The 19,197-nt window shown below is 43.3% G+C and overlaps 1 protein-coding gene across 1 annotated transcript in view; it reads right to left on the bottom strand.

The window, feature by feature from the left end:
* Nucleotides 1-4,720, bottom strand: part of arhgef2a (Rho guanine nucleotide exchange factor (GEF) 2a) — a gene marked incomplete at its 5' end in the record, with an annotated part of 36,727 nt that extends 32,007 nt beyond the window's left edge. The window contains one exon of the mRNA XM_080859103.1: nt 4,658-4,720. Coding sequence (XP_080715229.1) covers nt 4,658-4,720 — 63 coding nt within the window. The remainder of the gene's footprint in view (nt 1-4,657) is intronic.
* Nucleotides 4,721-19,197: the final 14,477 nt, after the last annotated feature.

The raw sequence follows: 19,197 nt of genomic DNA, 5'->3' as shown, positions 1-19,197 counted from the left end.
AACAGGTTTAATGGGTACCGTTACTTCGGTTCGTCATTAAATGGCAGTCTTCACCATACAAAAACATATGTTGCTACTTAACGGAGTTTTGGTAAACAGTTGTCGTGAATATGAGACTCCTGCTGTCAAATCAGGACCAATCAGAGAAGAGCCCGTCCTGCTTTGGTTCCCGCCCACACAGTGTCAAAAGTTGAATTGATGCTCTGTATTTGCACCCTGTACTGTATTTTTCATTTTCATTTTTTAAGGCCCTACCTCTCTTGCACCTGAACGCATTGTTTTCATGTTAAGTTAAGTAATACATGTTTATATGTTTTTAAAGTAATTCAAGTTTATAATCTTTAAATATCATTTGTTGCGGGTTTCTTATGTTCCCCCCTGGTTAAACCCTGGCCCCTCCTTGGCCCCCCTAGTAGAAATGGTCTAGAACCGCCACTGGTCAAGGGTCACTTCAAACAAACGCTTACACACACACACACACACAAACACCGACAGTTTCCGCTTATGAGGGTGAATAGGTATAACCAAAGACAAATCGTCTGGTTAGCGGCGTACCGCAGAGGTATGGATTAAGAGTTTGTTCATTTATTATGAGTGTACGCAACGCTTCAGTTGAACAGACATGGCTACATGTCAGTGAGCGTGTCGGCACATGGCACAGGAAGCAGTGAGCAAGGACTTCCTCTTTTCATAGCAGCAGGGGGCAATGCCTTGCGTACGACAGAAAAAGGGGGTGGAGGTGTTTTGGCAAAGCTGTACAAAAGTATGTGTCTATGTGTGTGTATGTGTGTGTCCTTATATGTGTATCTGTTTGTGTGTATGTCAACACAAGCTAGCGGTTGTGTAAGATTGAAGTGTGTAGGTGTGCATGCTTTCTTTCTCATAGCGACCAAGGAGGAAAAATCGATGCAGAAAAGGAGAAAAGAAAAGGTGCATTTTTCTACTTCCATGAATTCCGAATAAAAAGCCAAACCCTCCAAGGCCAGGGTATGGATGCCCTGTTATAGGCAGCATTAGAGGCACACAGGGTGATGCCCTGTTATAGGCAGCATTAGAGGCACACAGGGTATGGATGCCCTGTTATAGGCAGCATTAGAGGCACACATGGTCTGGATGCCCTGTTATAGGCAGCATTAGAGGCACACAGGGCCTGGATGCCCTGTTATAGGCAGTATTAGAGTCACACAGGGGCGAAGGGGCAATAAACCAGGAAGACGGAGCAATACATCTATACTTCTCATTGTGTGTGTGTGTGTGTGTGTGTGTGTGTGTGTGTATTTAGTCTAATACTAAGATACCGCACTAAAACATAGATTTTCATTAGTACAGACTGTAGGTTAATAGAGTACCGCACTAGCGATCCCAAACACAAGAGGCTCAAACAGGGCACATGTAATTACAGTATAAAAGATTAACTCACATCTTGTTAGTGGTTTCCAAAGAGTCAAACTGAAACAACACCTACTCTCCAGTCTGTATGGAGCTACAGTGAGCAAGACAAGCTTAATTTCCTATTTGAAACAAAGTCTATGTAACCTGCATTGTGTAGAAAAGTCCCGAAACTGGACTTGAACTTGCAACCTAGGGCATGGGAGGTGTGCGTGCTAGCAAGAAGGCTAAAACCTATGGGTGCCTGTGTCTGTCGCTAGTACGTCTTTGTGCATTACACAGCACTGTACCCCCTGGCTGCCGTTACCTCTACATATGCCTATTTTACGTGTATAACACACACGTGCCAAACTGACCAACATCTAGTCTCTATAATTATCGTGCCACTCAAAACCTCAAGCAGATACTGTAAGTGCTGCCTGGAAGATACACACAGGCCAAGGAATGGCATTTGCAATAGCCTTTTGGATTACGTAAGACAACAAAGAACTAACAACTGACTAACTGCAAATTTGAGCATATCTAGTCACATTGTGTGGCTCAATACCAGATTTGGTCAGTGCCTCCAATGAACTGGTGACACAGCAACCAACGGGATGCCTTCTCCTTGCGACACTCTAATGCTCAGTCAGAACTGTGTCACCCACACATTACAACACTGACATAGATAACAGTGTACTGAGCCGTTTGATAACTACCGAGGAGTGATGTTGACAGAATGAAACACGTACTAGTCTTCTCTCTGCGACTTTGTAGGAGAGGTCCATTTGTGATGCATTGTAAATGGTAAATTATCTGCATTTATATAGCGCTTAACTTATCATAGGGCACTCAAAGCGATTTACATATGAATGCCTCGGACATCTACCCATTCACACACCGATGGCAGAGGCTACTCTCTAAGGTCCCGACCTGTACATCGGGAGTGGTTGGGGGTTCAGTGTCTTGCTCAAGGACACTTCGACACTTGGTGGGGAGGATTCAGGATCAAACGCGCAACCTTCCGATTACTGAACAACTCCTGTACCTGAACTACTATCTCCATCAATGATGATGGAATTAGGAGAACACCTCATTTACCGCTGGAGGGGGGGCCACATACGTTGAGATTCAGAGGTTCCAAGAAAAAAAATGTGGGCTGTCTATCTCTTGGCTGTGTTCTGCTCTAAATCTCTCACCAATCAGTGAAGTGGACATGTACTTAGAGCACAATGAGCTGTTGGGTTAACCTCTCCGCTCTCATGTCAGGAAAGCTACTGTCCAGTGACATAAGGCATTGGTGGGGACCTTAGACACGCTGCTAATCAGTGCCATAGAGCCTGAGCATCGGTGGGGACCTTAGACATGCTGCTAATCAGTGTCCATGCAGCAGTTAACTCTAGAGTACATCTGGATTGGATCCCTTCCTAAGTCACCCTTCCGACAGATGCCCCTAATGCAGGGTCCTAGCTCACACTGATAGATAGATAGATAGATAGATAGATACAAAAGTACCCCAAAAGGTAAATTGCAGTTGGAGGGATTGAAGGAAACAGGGGTTAGACTAACAAGTGTTAAAGTGTATGACCCCTATCCCAAATACTAGGCCTTTCGTGTCCGAAAGCCCCTACTTAAGTCCAGCATCCGTGGAGCCGTCTGATGCTCTACTTAAAGAAGAGACACAGCCTGATTTAGCAGAGGGTCTGATGCTCCACCTAAAGCAGAGACGCATCCTGATTTAGCAGAGGGCCGGGCAGCCAGCAGCCCTCTAGGGCCGCCCTGAATATGAGCTCAACAGGGACCCAGGGGCGAAAATAGAGCTGCTGCTTCCTCACCTCACGCCCGCATGAGGATGAGGAGGGCAATGATCTCTAGTGAAGGAACACATATACTCACACATGTGCACACATATAGCTTCATATGTGCCGATTATATACACATACTTATGTTCATTGGCACATTGATACAAACATGGGCACAAAAGTTCTCATATTCTAATGTACACACACTCAAACAAACACACAAATACACAAACATACACATACGTCACACACACACAGATGTGTTGTTATTGTAGCTGCTGCTCCTGCATGATCAGGAGCAGTGCAAGAAACATGGCAAACAGACACATCTCTGCGAAGCTATTGCATCTATATCCGGTAACACCATCTTAGTTAATGTGAGGCAGGAGTATTTTCTATATTTTATTTTATGAGAAACCACTAGCAAGCAGGGAGAGGAGTCTCTACACAGTCTACATTGCACTACTGTAATGGTAAACCTAGGACTGAACTGCAACCAGTGGAGACAGAAACGTCACTGAAGGGATGAAGGTCAGAGAGATGATGGCCTGTATAAGCCAAACATGCATATATCCAACTGCACACACTTATACAAAAGTGCAGTATGAATGTGTATAAGTACACACACACACAAAGATATGTAGGTCTTACATATCTGTTCAGTTATTTTGGTCTCTAAAAGCACAACGCAAACATAGTCAATGACAAATACTGCGAGAAAACCCACTCAATTCCACCTACACACAAGCTAAGACCAGGGCAGAAACACGATGAAACAGAAACCGTACAGAAACAGTAGAAACAGTAGACAGAGAGAGAGAGAGAGTGAGAAAGAGATAGAGAGACGCTCTTCTAAAAAGCTTGACAGTTCTTTCATACAGCTGAAATGGGTTACCAGTTAAGTCCTTAAATGTTCACTATATAGCGAACTTTACATTCCCCTAACAGCGAACTTTACAGTCCCCTAACATATTTCCAGTGTTGCAACCGTTAGGGTAGTAATAGCAGTATGTTGCGCAAATCTGTCTCACAGACCATCTCTGGCCTTTATAAAATGCAATATTAGAATTAAAGATAACTACATTGACTACATTCACTATATAAGTTACCTTAAAACAACATGACAAAGCAGGTGTCGTCTGCATGTCGCAAGACAAGCCGGGGAAAAGCCAAGGCCAAGCTAGCGCATATAAGAGGAAATAAACATAAGAGCGCCGCCGTGTCCACAGAGTAAACCATCTGTTAACCGCTTACTTCAAAAATCCCTTCGGCAAAGGCAAAGTAATGGAACCATTTTAAGGCTTTAATTACGACGCTTTAATATCTTGATCATACCTACTATAGCCACTATATTCGTAAACGTCATGTGATATTCAGTGACACCAAGGAAGTATAAGATGGCAAAAGTAACTTCCCTAATGATGTATGGTACCATTTTGTGCCGTAAATCGAACGTGCTCCTGTAGTAGTTTTATAGCATAACTTACCCGTTGATTGATCTCTCGCATTCTCTCCTGGCGGAGTTTGGACAGATCCGCAACTCGAGACATGATGCAATTTTGGTAAGCAGCAAGTTAAAGTCACTTCTGCAAAAGGTTACTTATCTTATATTATTCCTGTGTATGCTCATTTAAGTCGTGACAAATTCGAGAGAAAAAAACAGCGCTATACGGGAAAGAGCTAACTTCCTCGCTCAGTCTTTTCCTCCTTCTCGGCTGCCTAAGGAACTCCGTCTCACAGGATGCACTAGGAATGATAACTGAAACAGGCTAGTGCGCGGAACAAGCGCACCAGAATCTCAAGCCTCGCCCACCTCCAATAAAGTGTGTGTTGCTGCAACCACGACGTGCTGAATGTGTGTGCGCGTATGTGTGTTTGAGAAGCATAGAGGGAGGGAGACAGAAAGAGAGAGACTAACGGACGGACTTTCGTGGTCCAGTAAAAATAATTATCATAAAAATAATTATCATATTTTTATGCCGAATTCGGCGGTGTTTTAAAGACCCCCCCCCCTCAATCCCACGCATAGAACATCTGTCAGTATTAAAGGCACCCAGTGCAACATTAGGGCATCAAAATGGAAATATTCTGGATAAGACAATCTTTATGATATTGACACTTACTTCACCATATTAGCACATTTGCATCATTATTTGATACTTTGGGCGTTAAAAGAGCGCTAAAACTAGCCGCAAGAGCGTAGCCCTTTATTTATTTTAGTGCCACCAATAAATAAAGCAGGATTCCAGTCAATGGAAAAATGGCCTCTCCCCACCGGCGATTTTTGTTGTTTACGATTTTCTATCAGTTCTCACCACACAACGACGTCTCATCTTTGCTCCTTGAATGTCGATATGTAATGGTATGGAGTTATTGAAACTTACTGCGTGTTAAAAAAATACTAGAAATTGAATGTTTATTTTTCGAGTCTCAAGCCTATAAAGTTGCACTGGGTGCCTTTAAACTAAACTACGTTTACGTGAAGAAATGTCTAAGGAATCCGAAGTCTGTGGCCTAATTTCATGGAGTATTTCCATAGAGACGACAGGTTCTCCGTTTCAGTCATATAGATGGCGAGGGTCCTTCACTGCAAACACAGACGTGGCTCCAAAGTTCTGGGCAGCATCCAGGTCCCCTCCCTTGGAGTGAATTTATAGCACTAATTGGCCTGAATTCAAAATAGACATTCTGATGCAGTCCTGACATTATAATAGTTTTGATTTCAGTCTATATAGTTTAATAGAAACAGTATAAATGTATAGTATAGTATAGTATAGTATAAATGTAATATACTCAAATATCTGACCTCTGCCATGGGGAATGGTCTGGGTATGTATCATTGTTGATTTAAGTCTACAAAGTTAGTTCTATACAGTGAGTTTAGTTCTATAATAGAAACTGTATAATTTGTGTAATATACTGCCTTGAGGAATAGTCTGGGTATGTATGCTGGAGCACACATGCAGACTGGCGAGAATAAACCCTGCTGACCAAAATGGAGAGGAAAAAAGGAGGGAAAACGTATGAGGTCGCACTGCCAAATCTGTCACCATGCCAACAAAACACTCAGTCTGTCAGGGTGGGAGCACAACAACAGTGGAGGTTGTGGGGTTGGATTAAATCTGAAAATCTGGATTGGGTCACTTTGTAGAGATGGATAGGGCACAAATTGGTTGACAGCAGAATGACTGAATGATTGGAAACAATCCAAGGGCCAGACAAGTACAATCAACATACAGTCTCCTCATATTTGGATTACTGTAAGACTGTAACTCAGCTAAGAATAAATAATTAGACAAGATGAAAAAAATCTGTGGTATGGTATGTGTGTGAGTGTGTGCACGTGTGTGTGTGTTAGTGTCTGCCTGCGTGCCTTTGTTTGCATGTGTGTCTGTGTCTTCATCTGTATGTATATCAGCAAATGTGTGTGTATGTGCTCATGTGTTGTGCTTTGTAGTGATGCATATAATGAGTTCACTCATTATAATGCTGTGTCTTTGCTTCTTAATGCTCAGGAAAACTCCCAATAAACTTTCATTTGCCCCTAATCAGATATAATACCCCCTCTCTCTTCTTCAAATAACTCTCCATCCCTCTCTCCATCCATACCTCCCCCTCTCCCTCTCACTCGAGGGCTCGAACAGAGTTAGAGGGCTGCCTGCTCTGTAGGCGGACGGCTCTTCAGCTCTCCCAGAATCTCCTGAAATAACCGGTCACGTTAGACAGGTCGCGCACAGTAACTCGGAGGTGGGGTGGAACATTGCAGCAGTTCGGTGCACTGTACTTCTACGCAGCACAGGATATCTTCGAACTGAGCTTCAAATGATCACAGTCTTCTTAGAACACTGAAACATCAGTGAAATAGTATGCAAACAATCCTTAGAAGGTTCAAAAGCCCTGCAGAGGTACATCAAACAATCAACAGTGCCAACTGTAAACCTACACACTAATGCATACATTGCATAGAAAACCAATGCCAATGATTCAAATGTGTGTCAAGTTTGTATTCTTAAACATCTCTGTGGAATGCACATCACCGATTTGTCATTCCAAGCATTGGGAGGCCAATAGTTCTAAATAATCAAACACTGAACAGTATATCAATATATTTTTTGTCAAAATAAGTAAGTTAATGCACAGCCAACCAACTGGTCAATACCACAAATAAGGCCCTCAGATGAAGTCTAGAGCCTCATACTTTGCTGTTTCATCCTGACAACCATTTTGGGAAGATGTGGGTGCTGGTTGTACGTTAATCCTCATTTGTGCCAGGTAATCACTGTTAGGTCAGATGGCGGATATTATTCTCTCAGAGTGGAGATTAGGACAGTGTGGCTCTTTGTTATGTGCTCTGGATTGTGTAGAGTTCGAATGCTGAAATGACAGATCTCTTTCTCTGCTATAACTCTGACTCTGGTTCTTTGAATGAGCGTTACATCTGTTCACTCAAGCTCTGTGAGGCTGCTCCTGAAGCTCGGAGAGGAGAGAGAAAAATCTGAGCGTTGCCGTGGGTTACCATGCAGCAGAGGAGCTCTTTCTCAGTGGCATTCTTATTGGCACACAAATAAAATGAGCGGGTGAGCGTTTGTGTGTGTGTGTGTGTGTGTGTGTGTGTGTGTGTGTGTGTGTGTGTGTGTGTGTGTGTGTGTGTGTGCATGTGTATATGTTTGTGTGTGTGTGTGTGTGAGAGGGAGAGGGGGGACCGCTGTAGTTGAATGTGAACATGTATGAATGTGTTATGTGCTGGGTTAAAGACCAGGCATGTACTTACATGTCAAGGCCATATTACTCATCGTGAAAGGACAGAGTGACAAAACATTATTTTTGCTATTTAATGTGTGTGTTTACGTTTGTATTTCTGTGTGCGTGTATGTATGAGAAGGTGTTACAGGTGTAACTGGTAAATCAAAGTCTCGTTCGACACTATATGCTGCACAAGTCGTTATTGGAGAGCCAATGGAACAGAAATTGCAAAACAGAAGAAGGGGAAGAAGAGCTAAAGTGAAACTAAAAAGAGAACACAAAAGGACAAGGCAAGCCAGAGTGAGTAAGAGTGATATGCCAGTAGAGCCAGAGTGAGTGAGAGTGATATGGAGTGAGAGTGATATGGCAGTAGAGCCAGAGTGAGTGAGAGTGATATGGCAGTAGAGCCAGAGTGAGTGAGAGTGATATGGGAGTAGAGCCAGAGTGAGTGAGAGTGATATGGGAGTAGAGCCAGAGTGAGTGAGAGTGATATGGAGTGAGAGTGATATGGCAGTAGATCCGGAGTGAGTGAGAGTGATATGGCAGTAGAGCCAGAGTGAGCGAGAGTGATATGGCAGTAGATCCAGAGTGAGTGAGAGTGATATGGCAGTAGAGCCAGAGTGAGTGAGAGTGATATGGGAGTAGAGCCAGAGTGAGTGACAGTGATATGGCAGAAGAGCCAGAGTGAGTGACAGTGATATGGCAGTAGAGCCAGAGTGAGTGAGAGTGATATGGCAGTAGAGCCAGAGTGGGTGCAGTGCCGCCGCTCCCATAACGCGCACTACGCGCTGCGCGTAGGGCCCAAGTCCTGAGGGGGGCCACCAAAATAGGCAACTTTAAAAAGAAAAATCATCATAGTTATAATAATAATAATAATGCCGATATTATTTCAGTATAGTAATATAAGGCACCTTTTAGCCATGCATATCACAAAACAGGCAGAACAAGAGATATATTTAATTGCTAAAAAAAAAGTTACGATGGTCCCCCCCCCCCCCCCCCCCCCAACAAATACACATGCAACATCCCAAGCTCGCGGTGGTTGCCCTGTCTAAAGTGGCCAGGCGAACCTGACAGCGAACTTGACAGGACTCTAAATAACTTTTCGGAATGGCCTCGAAAAGACAGCATGAGTCAGGGGCAGAAAAAAGGAAGAAGAAGAAACAGCGAGATGAATCCTTGGCATCACAATCAGGTAAGTCCATGTTTCATCATTGTAAAATACAGGAAATGTGCTGCTAATTGAATGGTTAGCCTATGCACACCTCGAACTAGCTGACGTTATTGCTAATGTTAGCACACTCAAATATGTTATAACTTAGGTGCAAGAAGGGTTGCCAACTGTCCCGAATTGTCCGGGACATCCCGAATTATGATTTTGATTTGTCCCGTCAGCGTCAGGGACAGCTGCAGTCCCGAATTCCAATCACAGCCTTTTTTATTTGTATCCGTGAAAAGAGAAAAATATGACAGTTTACTGTCTGTGCACTGGAGACAAGCGGCTCTCGACTGCACTCCTCTCCACAACAAGCATTTGCAACGCCAACACGAAAAGGTGAAACTTTTAGCGATCTAAGTATCTTAAATCACGATTAAATTGGAAGCTTGCACATTGTAGTTTTCATATTTCGTATCAGAATTCTTTACACATGATGAACTGGTGTTAATATATGTGAATATGAATTCATGAACATGATCTCGTTCATACGAAGTTTTCTCAAGCAACCATTATAATTGTAGAAATTAAATCGAGGAGAGACTATAACATTAGCTAGATAACTATCTTTAATTTCATGCAAACGGAAATCTTACATTTAGATCGTTAAGGGTATTAAAAGTTCCCTTAGCTAGCTAGCTAGCTAGCATAGCACCTAGATAACCATTGCAACCAGGAGTCTAAAGGCTAAACAGGTCTAATGCTATTTCAACGAAAACAACATGAAATTTGAGAGAAACTTGTAACGATTGTCTTGACTATTATTATGAACAATACATCCAAGCAAGTACAGTAGTTGTTTTGCCAAAATAACACTGAATTTAATAGGTTTATGGTATGGCTAATGAAACCTTGCAATTTCCATTATTGTTGGTCAGCTGTTGGCGCGTGTGCGCACCTGGAAGAAAGTGTCCCTCATTTGGGGTTTAGGAAGTTGGCAACCCTAGGTGCAAGCTAAATTGAGATTTTACTGTTAAACATTATGCATTTTACCAGTAGGCCTAACTAGCCTATGTTCAGTATAGCTCTAGCAGATAGTGAAAGACATGTAGGTACGTATGTGTATCTGTTTAGTGCGTGTATTTATGTTTAGGATCTATATTGCAAATTGTCCAATATGTTTATCTAGTAGGTCTACTATTATTTGTCTTTCATAGGTATATCGTTTGTTAAGTTCTTATTGTTAAGTTATGTTATGTTATATCACGTGGAGTACTTATATGTTATGCCTTGTAATGTTATGGTAGTGTGGTACGGTGTCCTGTCCTAAGAATTTCAGTGCCCAGTCTGACTCTGTTGTTCTGTGCATCTGACAATAAAAGACTTGAATTGACTTGAACTGACGCCAGCTAAATGTTACTTTACTTTACATTCTATTATGCTATTATATTAGATTACATTTATCAAATAGTTGATCAATAAAGGGGGAGAGCACCTTAGTTTTAAATGTTTATAATTCTTAATTCTTATAATTCTTAAGATTCTTTGTTTGAATATTTTTGTCTCTTTCTATACTGATCCTTTTTCGTTGTATTTCTAAATTATTGCAGGGTCTATGCTGAAATATGTGCAAGTGGGAGCACGTGACCAAGAAGATGCAGAGGAGGAGCAACCGTCTTGCAGGTCTGTAGACACCACCACACCAAGCCAAGATGATGAACAACCCTCAACCAGCAGTTTAAGAACAGGGCCTCGTTTCCCGATAACGATGTATCTTAACGGCCTACGTGGATTTTCGCGACATCGTACACTAAGTAGCACTTTGTATTTACGTGCGTTTCCCAACCATCAACTTAAAGTCAGGTGCACGAGCGCAACGTGCACGAGTTCTTAAGTAGCTCTTAGGAGCTGTTTACGTCAGGTTAACCTGTTTACGTTAATTGCTGTGAAATTAGCTAGCCTATGCGTGCATCGAACGTGCAATGTGCACTAAATTCGGGGCGGGGATAGTAACGCCATCTCCAGCAGAGAAGCCTATTTAAACTGTGTTCCCATTGTAAGGACATTTATTACGATCTGTCTGAGAGTGGGCTGTCAAAGCTAGCATCATCAAAGTCATACAGTACAGTAGGCTACATACATTCAATAAAATTAACCTACATTTGAGTCCAACTGCATGACCATTCTTGCCCTACACTTACCCTTACAATAAAGAAGTGATCCTATTTCAACCATAACTTCATTTTAAATAATGTCTTTCTTTATGACATTTAGTTTATAGTTTAGACAGCAACGTTGACATCTACAGTATATTCAACTGCATCCACTACATAATCTCAAACTTTATTTGTTGGTAACTCTCCAAAAAGGCTACCATTAACACATTTCTTAATGAAAAGGAAACATGCATCACAATAATACTTCAGTGTAACCTGTACCTATGTGGAGTGCAAATATGTCTTGCCATTACACTACCCAACAGCCCTACGTCTGCTAACACTACAGAATGCATAATTCCTACGGGCAATGCACTAGTTTTGTATAGCCTAATCTTTATTTTCAAATACTCAATATTCTTTATTTCTATTTTGATGGGAATAGGCAGGTGAAACAATGACATTCTCATGATGTGCTATACACAGAAACATCGTTTGGATTTCTTCTACATAATATACAACCATCTAGCTAGAAGCTACCATATAAGCCAATGGAGTGGTGGCATAAGCGCTAAATGTGCCATCAAACTACTGTTTGAAAGCTTCAGTCAAGACCTAAATACTCTGCATTGGTCGCGTAGCACATTTCCGATCAAACCGAGTCATTATAAACATATAAAAAGTTGTGTAGATAGCTTTACTCATGTAAAATATTCCTCGCTTCAAGTAGCCATGTTTTTTTTTTTTAATTCCCGTTTCTTCCGAACGACGGTCGAACGACGCCCCTGGTGGATTACATCGCTAAGTGTGAAGTTACTACTGGTCCTGACCACACGTAGAATTCCTCTCAATGAAAGATACACTTAAGCTAAGTGTGGCGTTCGGAAACCCGTCTGCAACGTAGGAATCCTCTTACGAGCGATTTCAAGTGCTTTTTAGGCTAAGTGCGCGTTCGGGAAACGAGGCCCAGATCCGCAGAGAACCACCACCTCTGAAAGCACAAGTGTCATTGAGAGTCCATCAGTAGGTGACAATGTAGAGACCTGTGTGCCCCCTCCAACTGATCCTGCTCTTTGGCCGCCACATGTTTTAGATGCGCATCGCGTTGAAATGGTACGAAGAGGTCCATTTAAAATCCCATCAGTATGTATGTTTTGGCTGTTCTGTGTACTGTGTTTACAAAGTAGCAAATTACAAATTTAACTTTTGCATTTTAATAAAATGTTAAACTGGCAAAAAACAATTCTTTTTTTCGGGGGGGGGGGAGTTATGCTTAGGGCCCCAAAATAGCTAACAGCGGCACTGAGTGGGTGACAGTGATATGGCAGTAGAGCCAGAGTGAGTGAGAGTGATATGACAGTAGATAAACTGCGTGTGGCCAGAGTGAGTGAGAGTGAGTGATGTCACATCTTCACAGAGTGACATGGCAGTAGATAAACTAAGTGTGGCCTGTACACACCAAATCCCCTATTATGCTGCACAGATGTGTGTTTGATGTGGCCGACAAGCCAAGTTCTAAAGGACAATCTTGCCACATCCCAAACCCTATAAGTGTATGACTGCGTATGAATATCTGGAGCATTAAGTCCTGACTACCAGGTTTCATTGTAACGTAACACTGGACCTGTACTGCTGTAAAATCCACTACCTGTCCTGCTGCATAAAGTTGAGCCCACAAATCAATCCCATCAACTACAACTCCCACAACTCACAGCAGAGGGCTCAGGGAGTGGTTGTCATGGCACTATATGGATGGGAGTAAGAGGCATATCGCAAAATCAGAAGAGTATAAGTGTATGTGTGTGTGTGTGTGTGCGTGTGCGTGTGCGTGTGCGTGTGCGCGTGCGCGTGTGTGTATGTTTGAAAAAGATAGGATGATTAAGTCCTGTGGAGATTGAGCGGGTGACTCTCTCTATCTCTCAATTTGTCTCAAATAAACGGCATATTCAAGACTACTCATCTTCAGCTTGGTCCGACATTTTTATCTGACACTCACCCTGGTCCTCCCCATCTGTCTGTCTCCGTCAGTGTGGACACATGTGTCCAATTTCCGATTTCAGTCCGATTTAAATTGGATATTGGACACATGTGTCTCCCCAGAACTAGATTAATTGTGTCCGACTTGAGTCCGACTGGACTCCGATGTAAACCCCTGGACACACGATTCGATTCCGCTGGTAATTGGACTGGGCGCGCATGTGTCTCTCCTATCTGATTGAAATTGGACAACAACAACTTTTGCACGTGCTTGAGATCGTGCCCACAGACATATACATGCATCATATATGTCTATGATATGATAATCGCTGCTAGACGCTCAGTTCTTGTGCTCCCTCTCATTCACGTTGAAATACTGAAACCGAAACTAAACCTTTGAAACTGGAACGCAACTGTTTGGGACAGAACCCGCTAATTCAGTGAAGAAATATTTTCATATTACTTTTCCACCAGTTGTTAGTCATGTTATCCATTCATATCGATGTGAATCAATCAATACTAATACAACTTTAACTGTGGTGTGTTTTTGTTTCATTTCACAACGTATTTACTGTATAATCAACGGTAGCAGATGTAAACATTCCGCATTTGATTTGAACTGACGCGGCCAAGGTCTAGATTGGTCACTGCCATGTGCTTTGAGATAGAGCAGTTAACCCCCCATGGAGACCCCATGGAGAGAATTGGATGGGATCGGAGTGCTGCCATCATGAGTGGGTGGGTGTGTGTGTGTGTGTGTGTGTGTGTGTGTGTGTGTGTGTGTGTGTGTGTGTATTTGAATTTCAATTGAGTGCAACACATTTCTTTTTACACACAAAAAGATAAGGCGTCACCCTCCCATAATGCATCAGGTTTTCCACTTCTCTGTCCACACCCAGGCCTAAATGAACTTCTGCTTGCAAACAGCAATGGAAATGCAATTGAATTACAATTAGACCCACACATTCGCAGCCACACCCATTTAAGAGCATTACAAAAAACACAATCTGGCTATTGCAACTGTTCACAGAAACAACCACAGTGAATCACACACAGGCCAACAGCACTGTTACATGCCTGTCTAGGGCTTTAGGATGTTACAAACATTTTAAAACACGGGCAGACAAAGGAGTAGAAATAACCGTGAATTTATTAGACAAATAATAAAATAAGTAACTAAGGCTCAAAATTAACACCACAGACAAAAACCCAAGGTCTTGAGAGCAAGCCTCAACAGCCTGACGCTCTCTCCCGGTCTCTTACTCCGGTGAGTAGCGAACATTATGGTAGAGGCGCGGGCAATGCCCGAGGCTGGGCCTAACAGCAGAAAATCGCGATCCCCAAAGCAAGCTCCCGTGTGATGAAATCCGGCCGCTTTTAAAGGGCCGGGACTTCTCTAACCCAATGGGATAAGAGCCCCAATCAGCAGGGCATCAACCTGTTTGCAAGACACAGACGACAAAACGAAACGCACAGGCAAAAATAGACAGACAGACCCACAGGGTCGAAACACGCACACACACACACACACACACACACACACACACACACACACACACACACACACACACACACACACACACACACACACACAGGCAGGCTAACAACACACACACACACACACACACACACACACACACAGACAAGCTAACAGCATACACACACACACAGAGTCACTCTCATGAAGAAGTGCTTGGGGCTTTTCCCATCACAAGCCCATCTGTGTGTGACACGGTTTACAGTACAACAGGAGGTTAGACTTAGGCAGCTGATGTGTGTGTGAGTGTGTGAGTGAGAGAGAGAGGGGGAGAGGGAGTGAGATAAAGTAGAGAGAGCTTGTTTTGTTGGAGACTTCCTGAAACACCAATCACATGAGAGAAGAGCTGACAGACCACTAAGGCTGTCTCTCTCTCCCACACACACACACACACACACACACACACACACACACACACACACACACACACACACACACACACACACACACACACACACACACAAACACACAAACATTTCTCAATTGCAAACATGAACTGTGCTGCAACCCAGTTCTCTTTTCAACCCACAGCAGTACTTTTCACAGAGTATGAGGACTGTGAAATAGTTCAACAAAGACGTCCAAGCCAAGGACTATTTCATTTCCTTGAGCAAGAGTGTGTCTATGTGTTTGATTTGTGTGTATGTGTGTGTGTGTGAGGGTGTGTGTGTGTGAGAGAGAGAGAGAGAGAAAGAGAGAGAGAGAGAGCAAGAGACAGTGAGAGGTTGTGTGTGTGGCTTTGAGAGGAAAAACAGAAAGAAAGAGGAGTGTGCCTGTGTGTGATGATGTTTGTGTACAATTCCTTTGACTTCTGAGCTCCCCAAGATGCCACAGGGTCATGATGAGCAGCAGAGAGAAGTGTGAGTCGTCTTAGTCACCATGAGGAAGTGCCTCTGCTGGTCTGGAAGCTCTGCTCGACTCGTTAAACACACAAGCACACTTCCATCCTGTCCTCGTGCACAGAACACACACACAGCCTGACAACCTTTTTTTTTAGATTCTCTTCACTGAAGGGAAAACTAAATTAATTTTGGCTCTCCATCAGGGTCTAACTATTGGAACTATCTTTGGGGGGAAAAGAGGCTAAATTCCACTTAATTTAGTCTCTCTGAGACATCAGGCCGAACGGAAAGGCCCTGACCGTGTTTCAGACAGTGACTCACTCACTCCAATCAGGCCGGTTAGGTGCACTCGGAGTCCTGCCACTGAGCACAGAGCACAGAGCAAGGAGCACTGCACAGCTAGTGACGCAACAGAGAAGCAGCGGATGTTAGCGGTGATTCACAGACAGAGGGAAGGAGAGAGAGAGAGGGAGGGAGAGAGAGAGGAAGAGAGAGAGAGGGAGGGAGAGAGGGAGGGAGAGAGAGAAAGAGAGAGGGCGGGAGGGAGAGAGAGGGAAAGAGAGAAGGAGAGAGAGGGAGACAGAGAGAGAGGGAGACTCATAAGGGAGGGGTGAGCCAGTATTTCCTGCCACCGCTGACCTGGTCCCACTCTGCCCCCTGAGGGGCTTTGCTGGTATTGCAGCAGACCCTTGTAGGTATAACTATAGTTTCTAACATAAAGGTTGTATATGAATACATACAATTTCGAAAGAAAACTGAGACTATGAGAGACATTGTTTTTGGACTAATTTCTGGATGCTGACCCACTGGCCCCGACACTCCACAAGAGAAAGGAGTGGGCAGGAAGTGTGTGTGGGTTGAGCTCAGAAATGTATCATCCTCCGAAGCTTCGTTCCACAGAAATACTGTGTTCACAAAAACAATAGCCCAAGACAGAGAAATAATTCCCATTGGCTGAACTGAACACCATCAGTGTGGTTACATAAGCGCATGATGATGATGATGTGTGTATTCGTCAAGCTATGAATGTCAAATTACTCTGCTGGCACAACACCTTGAGCAAAGTTTTGTCATACTACAAACTGCAGCTACTACACGAGATAATAGCAGTCATGATGGTCAGGTTGAATGAGGCAGCCTATATGTAGCATAAGAAATGCACTTAGACCACAACAGGATATAAGATTAGGTGTGGAAGTTCTATTGTTTAAAAAACTAAATACAACTCTAGACTCCAGAAAATAACCTAGGCCTAGGCGTATTAGTTAGATCTTTTTGAGTCCAAAATTCTGAAGTTCTCATTTAAGTCGGGGTATTTTACCTATATTTTTGATTTTTTTTATATATGCATTTGTTTTCTAATGTCTTTTTTAATGTCTTGTGAGTCTACTAAAACAAAAAGCCATAACAGGTACAAAATAAAATGTAAAAACTGTTCTGGAGAGAATACTGTCAGAAAAGCTTCAGTTCCCGGACCCTGGGCATCTGAAGAACTGGCTGGCCTAGGCTGTGTGAAATTACTGGTGACAGTGCGGTGTTCTGGCGATGGGTGTTACCTTGCCTCTGCGGATGGACATCTTGCGCAGGAAGCTGAACGTGCGGCCCAGAGCGCTTCCCATCAGCTCCTCCCTTTCCTCTTCCTCAGCCACATCACTGTCCACACTAACACAAAACACACACACACACACACACGCATTTAAAAAAAACTAACACAAACACAGACAGACACACGCACATACAAAAATAGTACAACAAACTTTGTCTATAGTCTTACAGACCAAGACGTGACTTTGGCACTTTTTGATGTTGGTACACTTTCTGGACACAGCTTGTTTAAATTATGACATTGAGTGCTTTTGAGAGGTCTGCACTGGTTTTTAAATGGTTCAAACTCCACTTGCTAGTCATCACTAGATGCCACATTCTGACCAGATTCACACAAGGTTGTGTCCAGGTATGTATTTTACAGTGGTACACATCTGGCTTTATGAGACTAGCCAGTCTGAACTGGTATTTTGATTGAGAGTGAACACTGTAGTTGTCCCATTAACAGCAGCTCATATCAGTCAGTTTACCTTTGAGTGGAGCTTCCAGTTGGTGAGTACAGCATGCCATCTAGGACAAACATAACACAGTTATTTTTGCATGCGAAAACTTGAACCCATGTCAGAAAAGAAAACACTTCTATGCAGTGAGATTACTTTACAGACAGAGGTCAAAGGGCAGGGACCATGTGTGTGTTTACTGGGGGATGGAGAAGGCCGACATGTAAACATAAAGAATGGGGGGACATATGGAAACTACAGGTGATGAAAGAGATCAATCTACTAGATGACTACAGTTCCTGTGTGGAGAGAGAATACACAAACAAACACAGACAGTACGGAAACATATTTAAACAACACGGATTCACACACGCTGCGCAACAAAGATTCAGACACTTAACGCAACACAGATTCACAGACGCAACACAACATGGATTCACACACGCTACAGACGATGGATTCACAGACGCAACACAACATGGATTCACACACGCAACGTAAGCATTGCTAGACTCACCCTCACTTACTGTACTGTGTCTGACAGCCCAGGGAGAACAGAGCAGAGAAGGGTGAGGGTGTGTGTGTGTGTGTGTGTGTGTGTGTGTGTGTGTGTGTGTGTGTGTGTGTGTGTGTGTGTGTGTGTGTGTGTGTGTGTGTGTGTGTGTGTGTGTGTGTGTGTGTGTGTGTGTGTGTGTGTGTGTGTGTGTGTGTGTGTGTGTGTGTGTGTGTGTGTGTGTGTGCGTGCGAGTGTGTGTGTGTGTGTGCGTGCGAGTGTGTGTGTGTGTGTGTGAGACATTTAGACATTTAGTCATGTAGCAGACGCTTTAATCCAAAGTGACGTACAAAGGAGAGAACAATCAAGCTACGAGCAGAAGAGACCTAGTGTCACTAGTGTGAGTGTGTGTGTGTGTGTGTGTGTGTGTGTGTGGGTGGGGGGGATGCACGGCACACATTTTTTGTGTGTGTATTACCATAACACTGTGAGCGGGGTCGTGGGGCCGAGGTGGGTGGCGTTCGGTGTTCCACACTGAGCACTGGAGCTGAGGCACTACAGCCGTGCATGTGAGATGACTGCTCCTGTTTACACACACACACACACACACACACACACACACACACACACACACACACACAGACACACACACACACACACACACACACACCTTCACTTTAACATCACTTTAACAATGAGCACTGGTCCACTTAATACACACACACACACACACACACCCACACACACACCCACACGCACAACAATGAGCACCTTTACAATCCCACTTTAACAATGAGCACTGGTCCTGTTAACACACACACACTCACTTTAACATTACTTTAACAATGAGCACTGCTCCTGTAAACACACACACACACACACACTGACACACACACACACACACCTTTACGTTAACAATGAGCACTGCTCCTGTAAACACACACCCATACACCTTCACTTTAACAATGAGCACTGCTACTGGTGACACACACACACCTTCAACTCAACATTACTTTAACAATCACTGCGGTTACATGTATTCGAATTTCTGGCTTACTCCGATTGAAATACAAGTATC

The sequence above is a fragment of the Sprattus sprattus genome (genome assembly GCF_963457725.1).
Source record: "Sprattus sprattus genome assembly, chromosome: 20".
NCBI lineage: Eukaryota > Metazoa > Chordata > Actinopteri > Clupeiformes > Clupeidae > Sprattus > Sprattus sprattus.
Note: the sequence above shows the minus strand (reverse complement) of the source record. Positions and strands in the feature narration are given on the sequence as shown.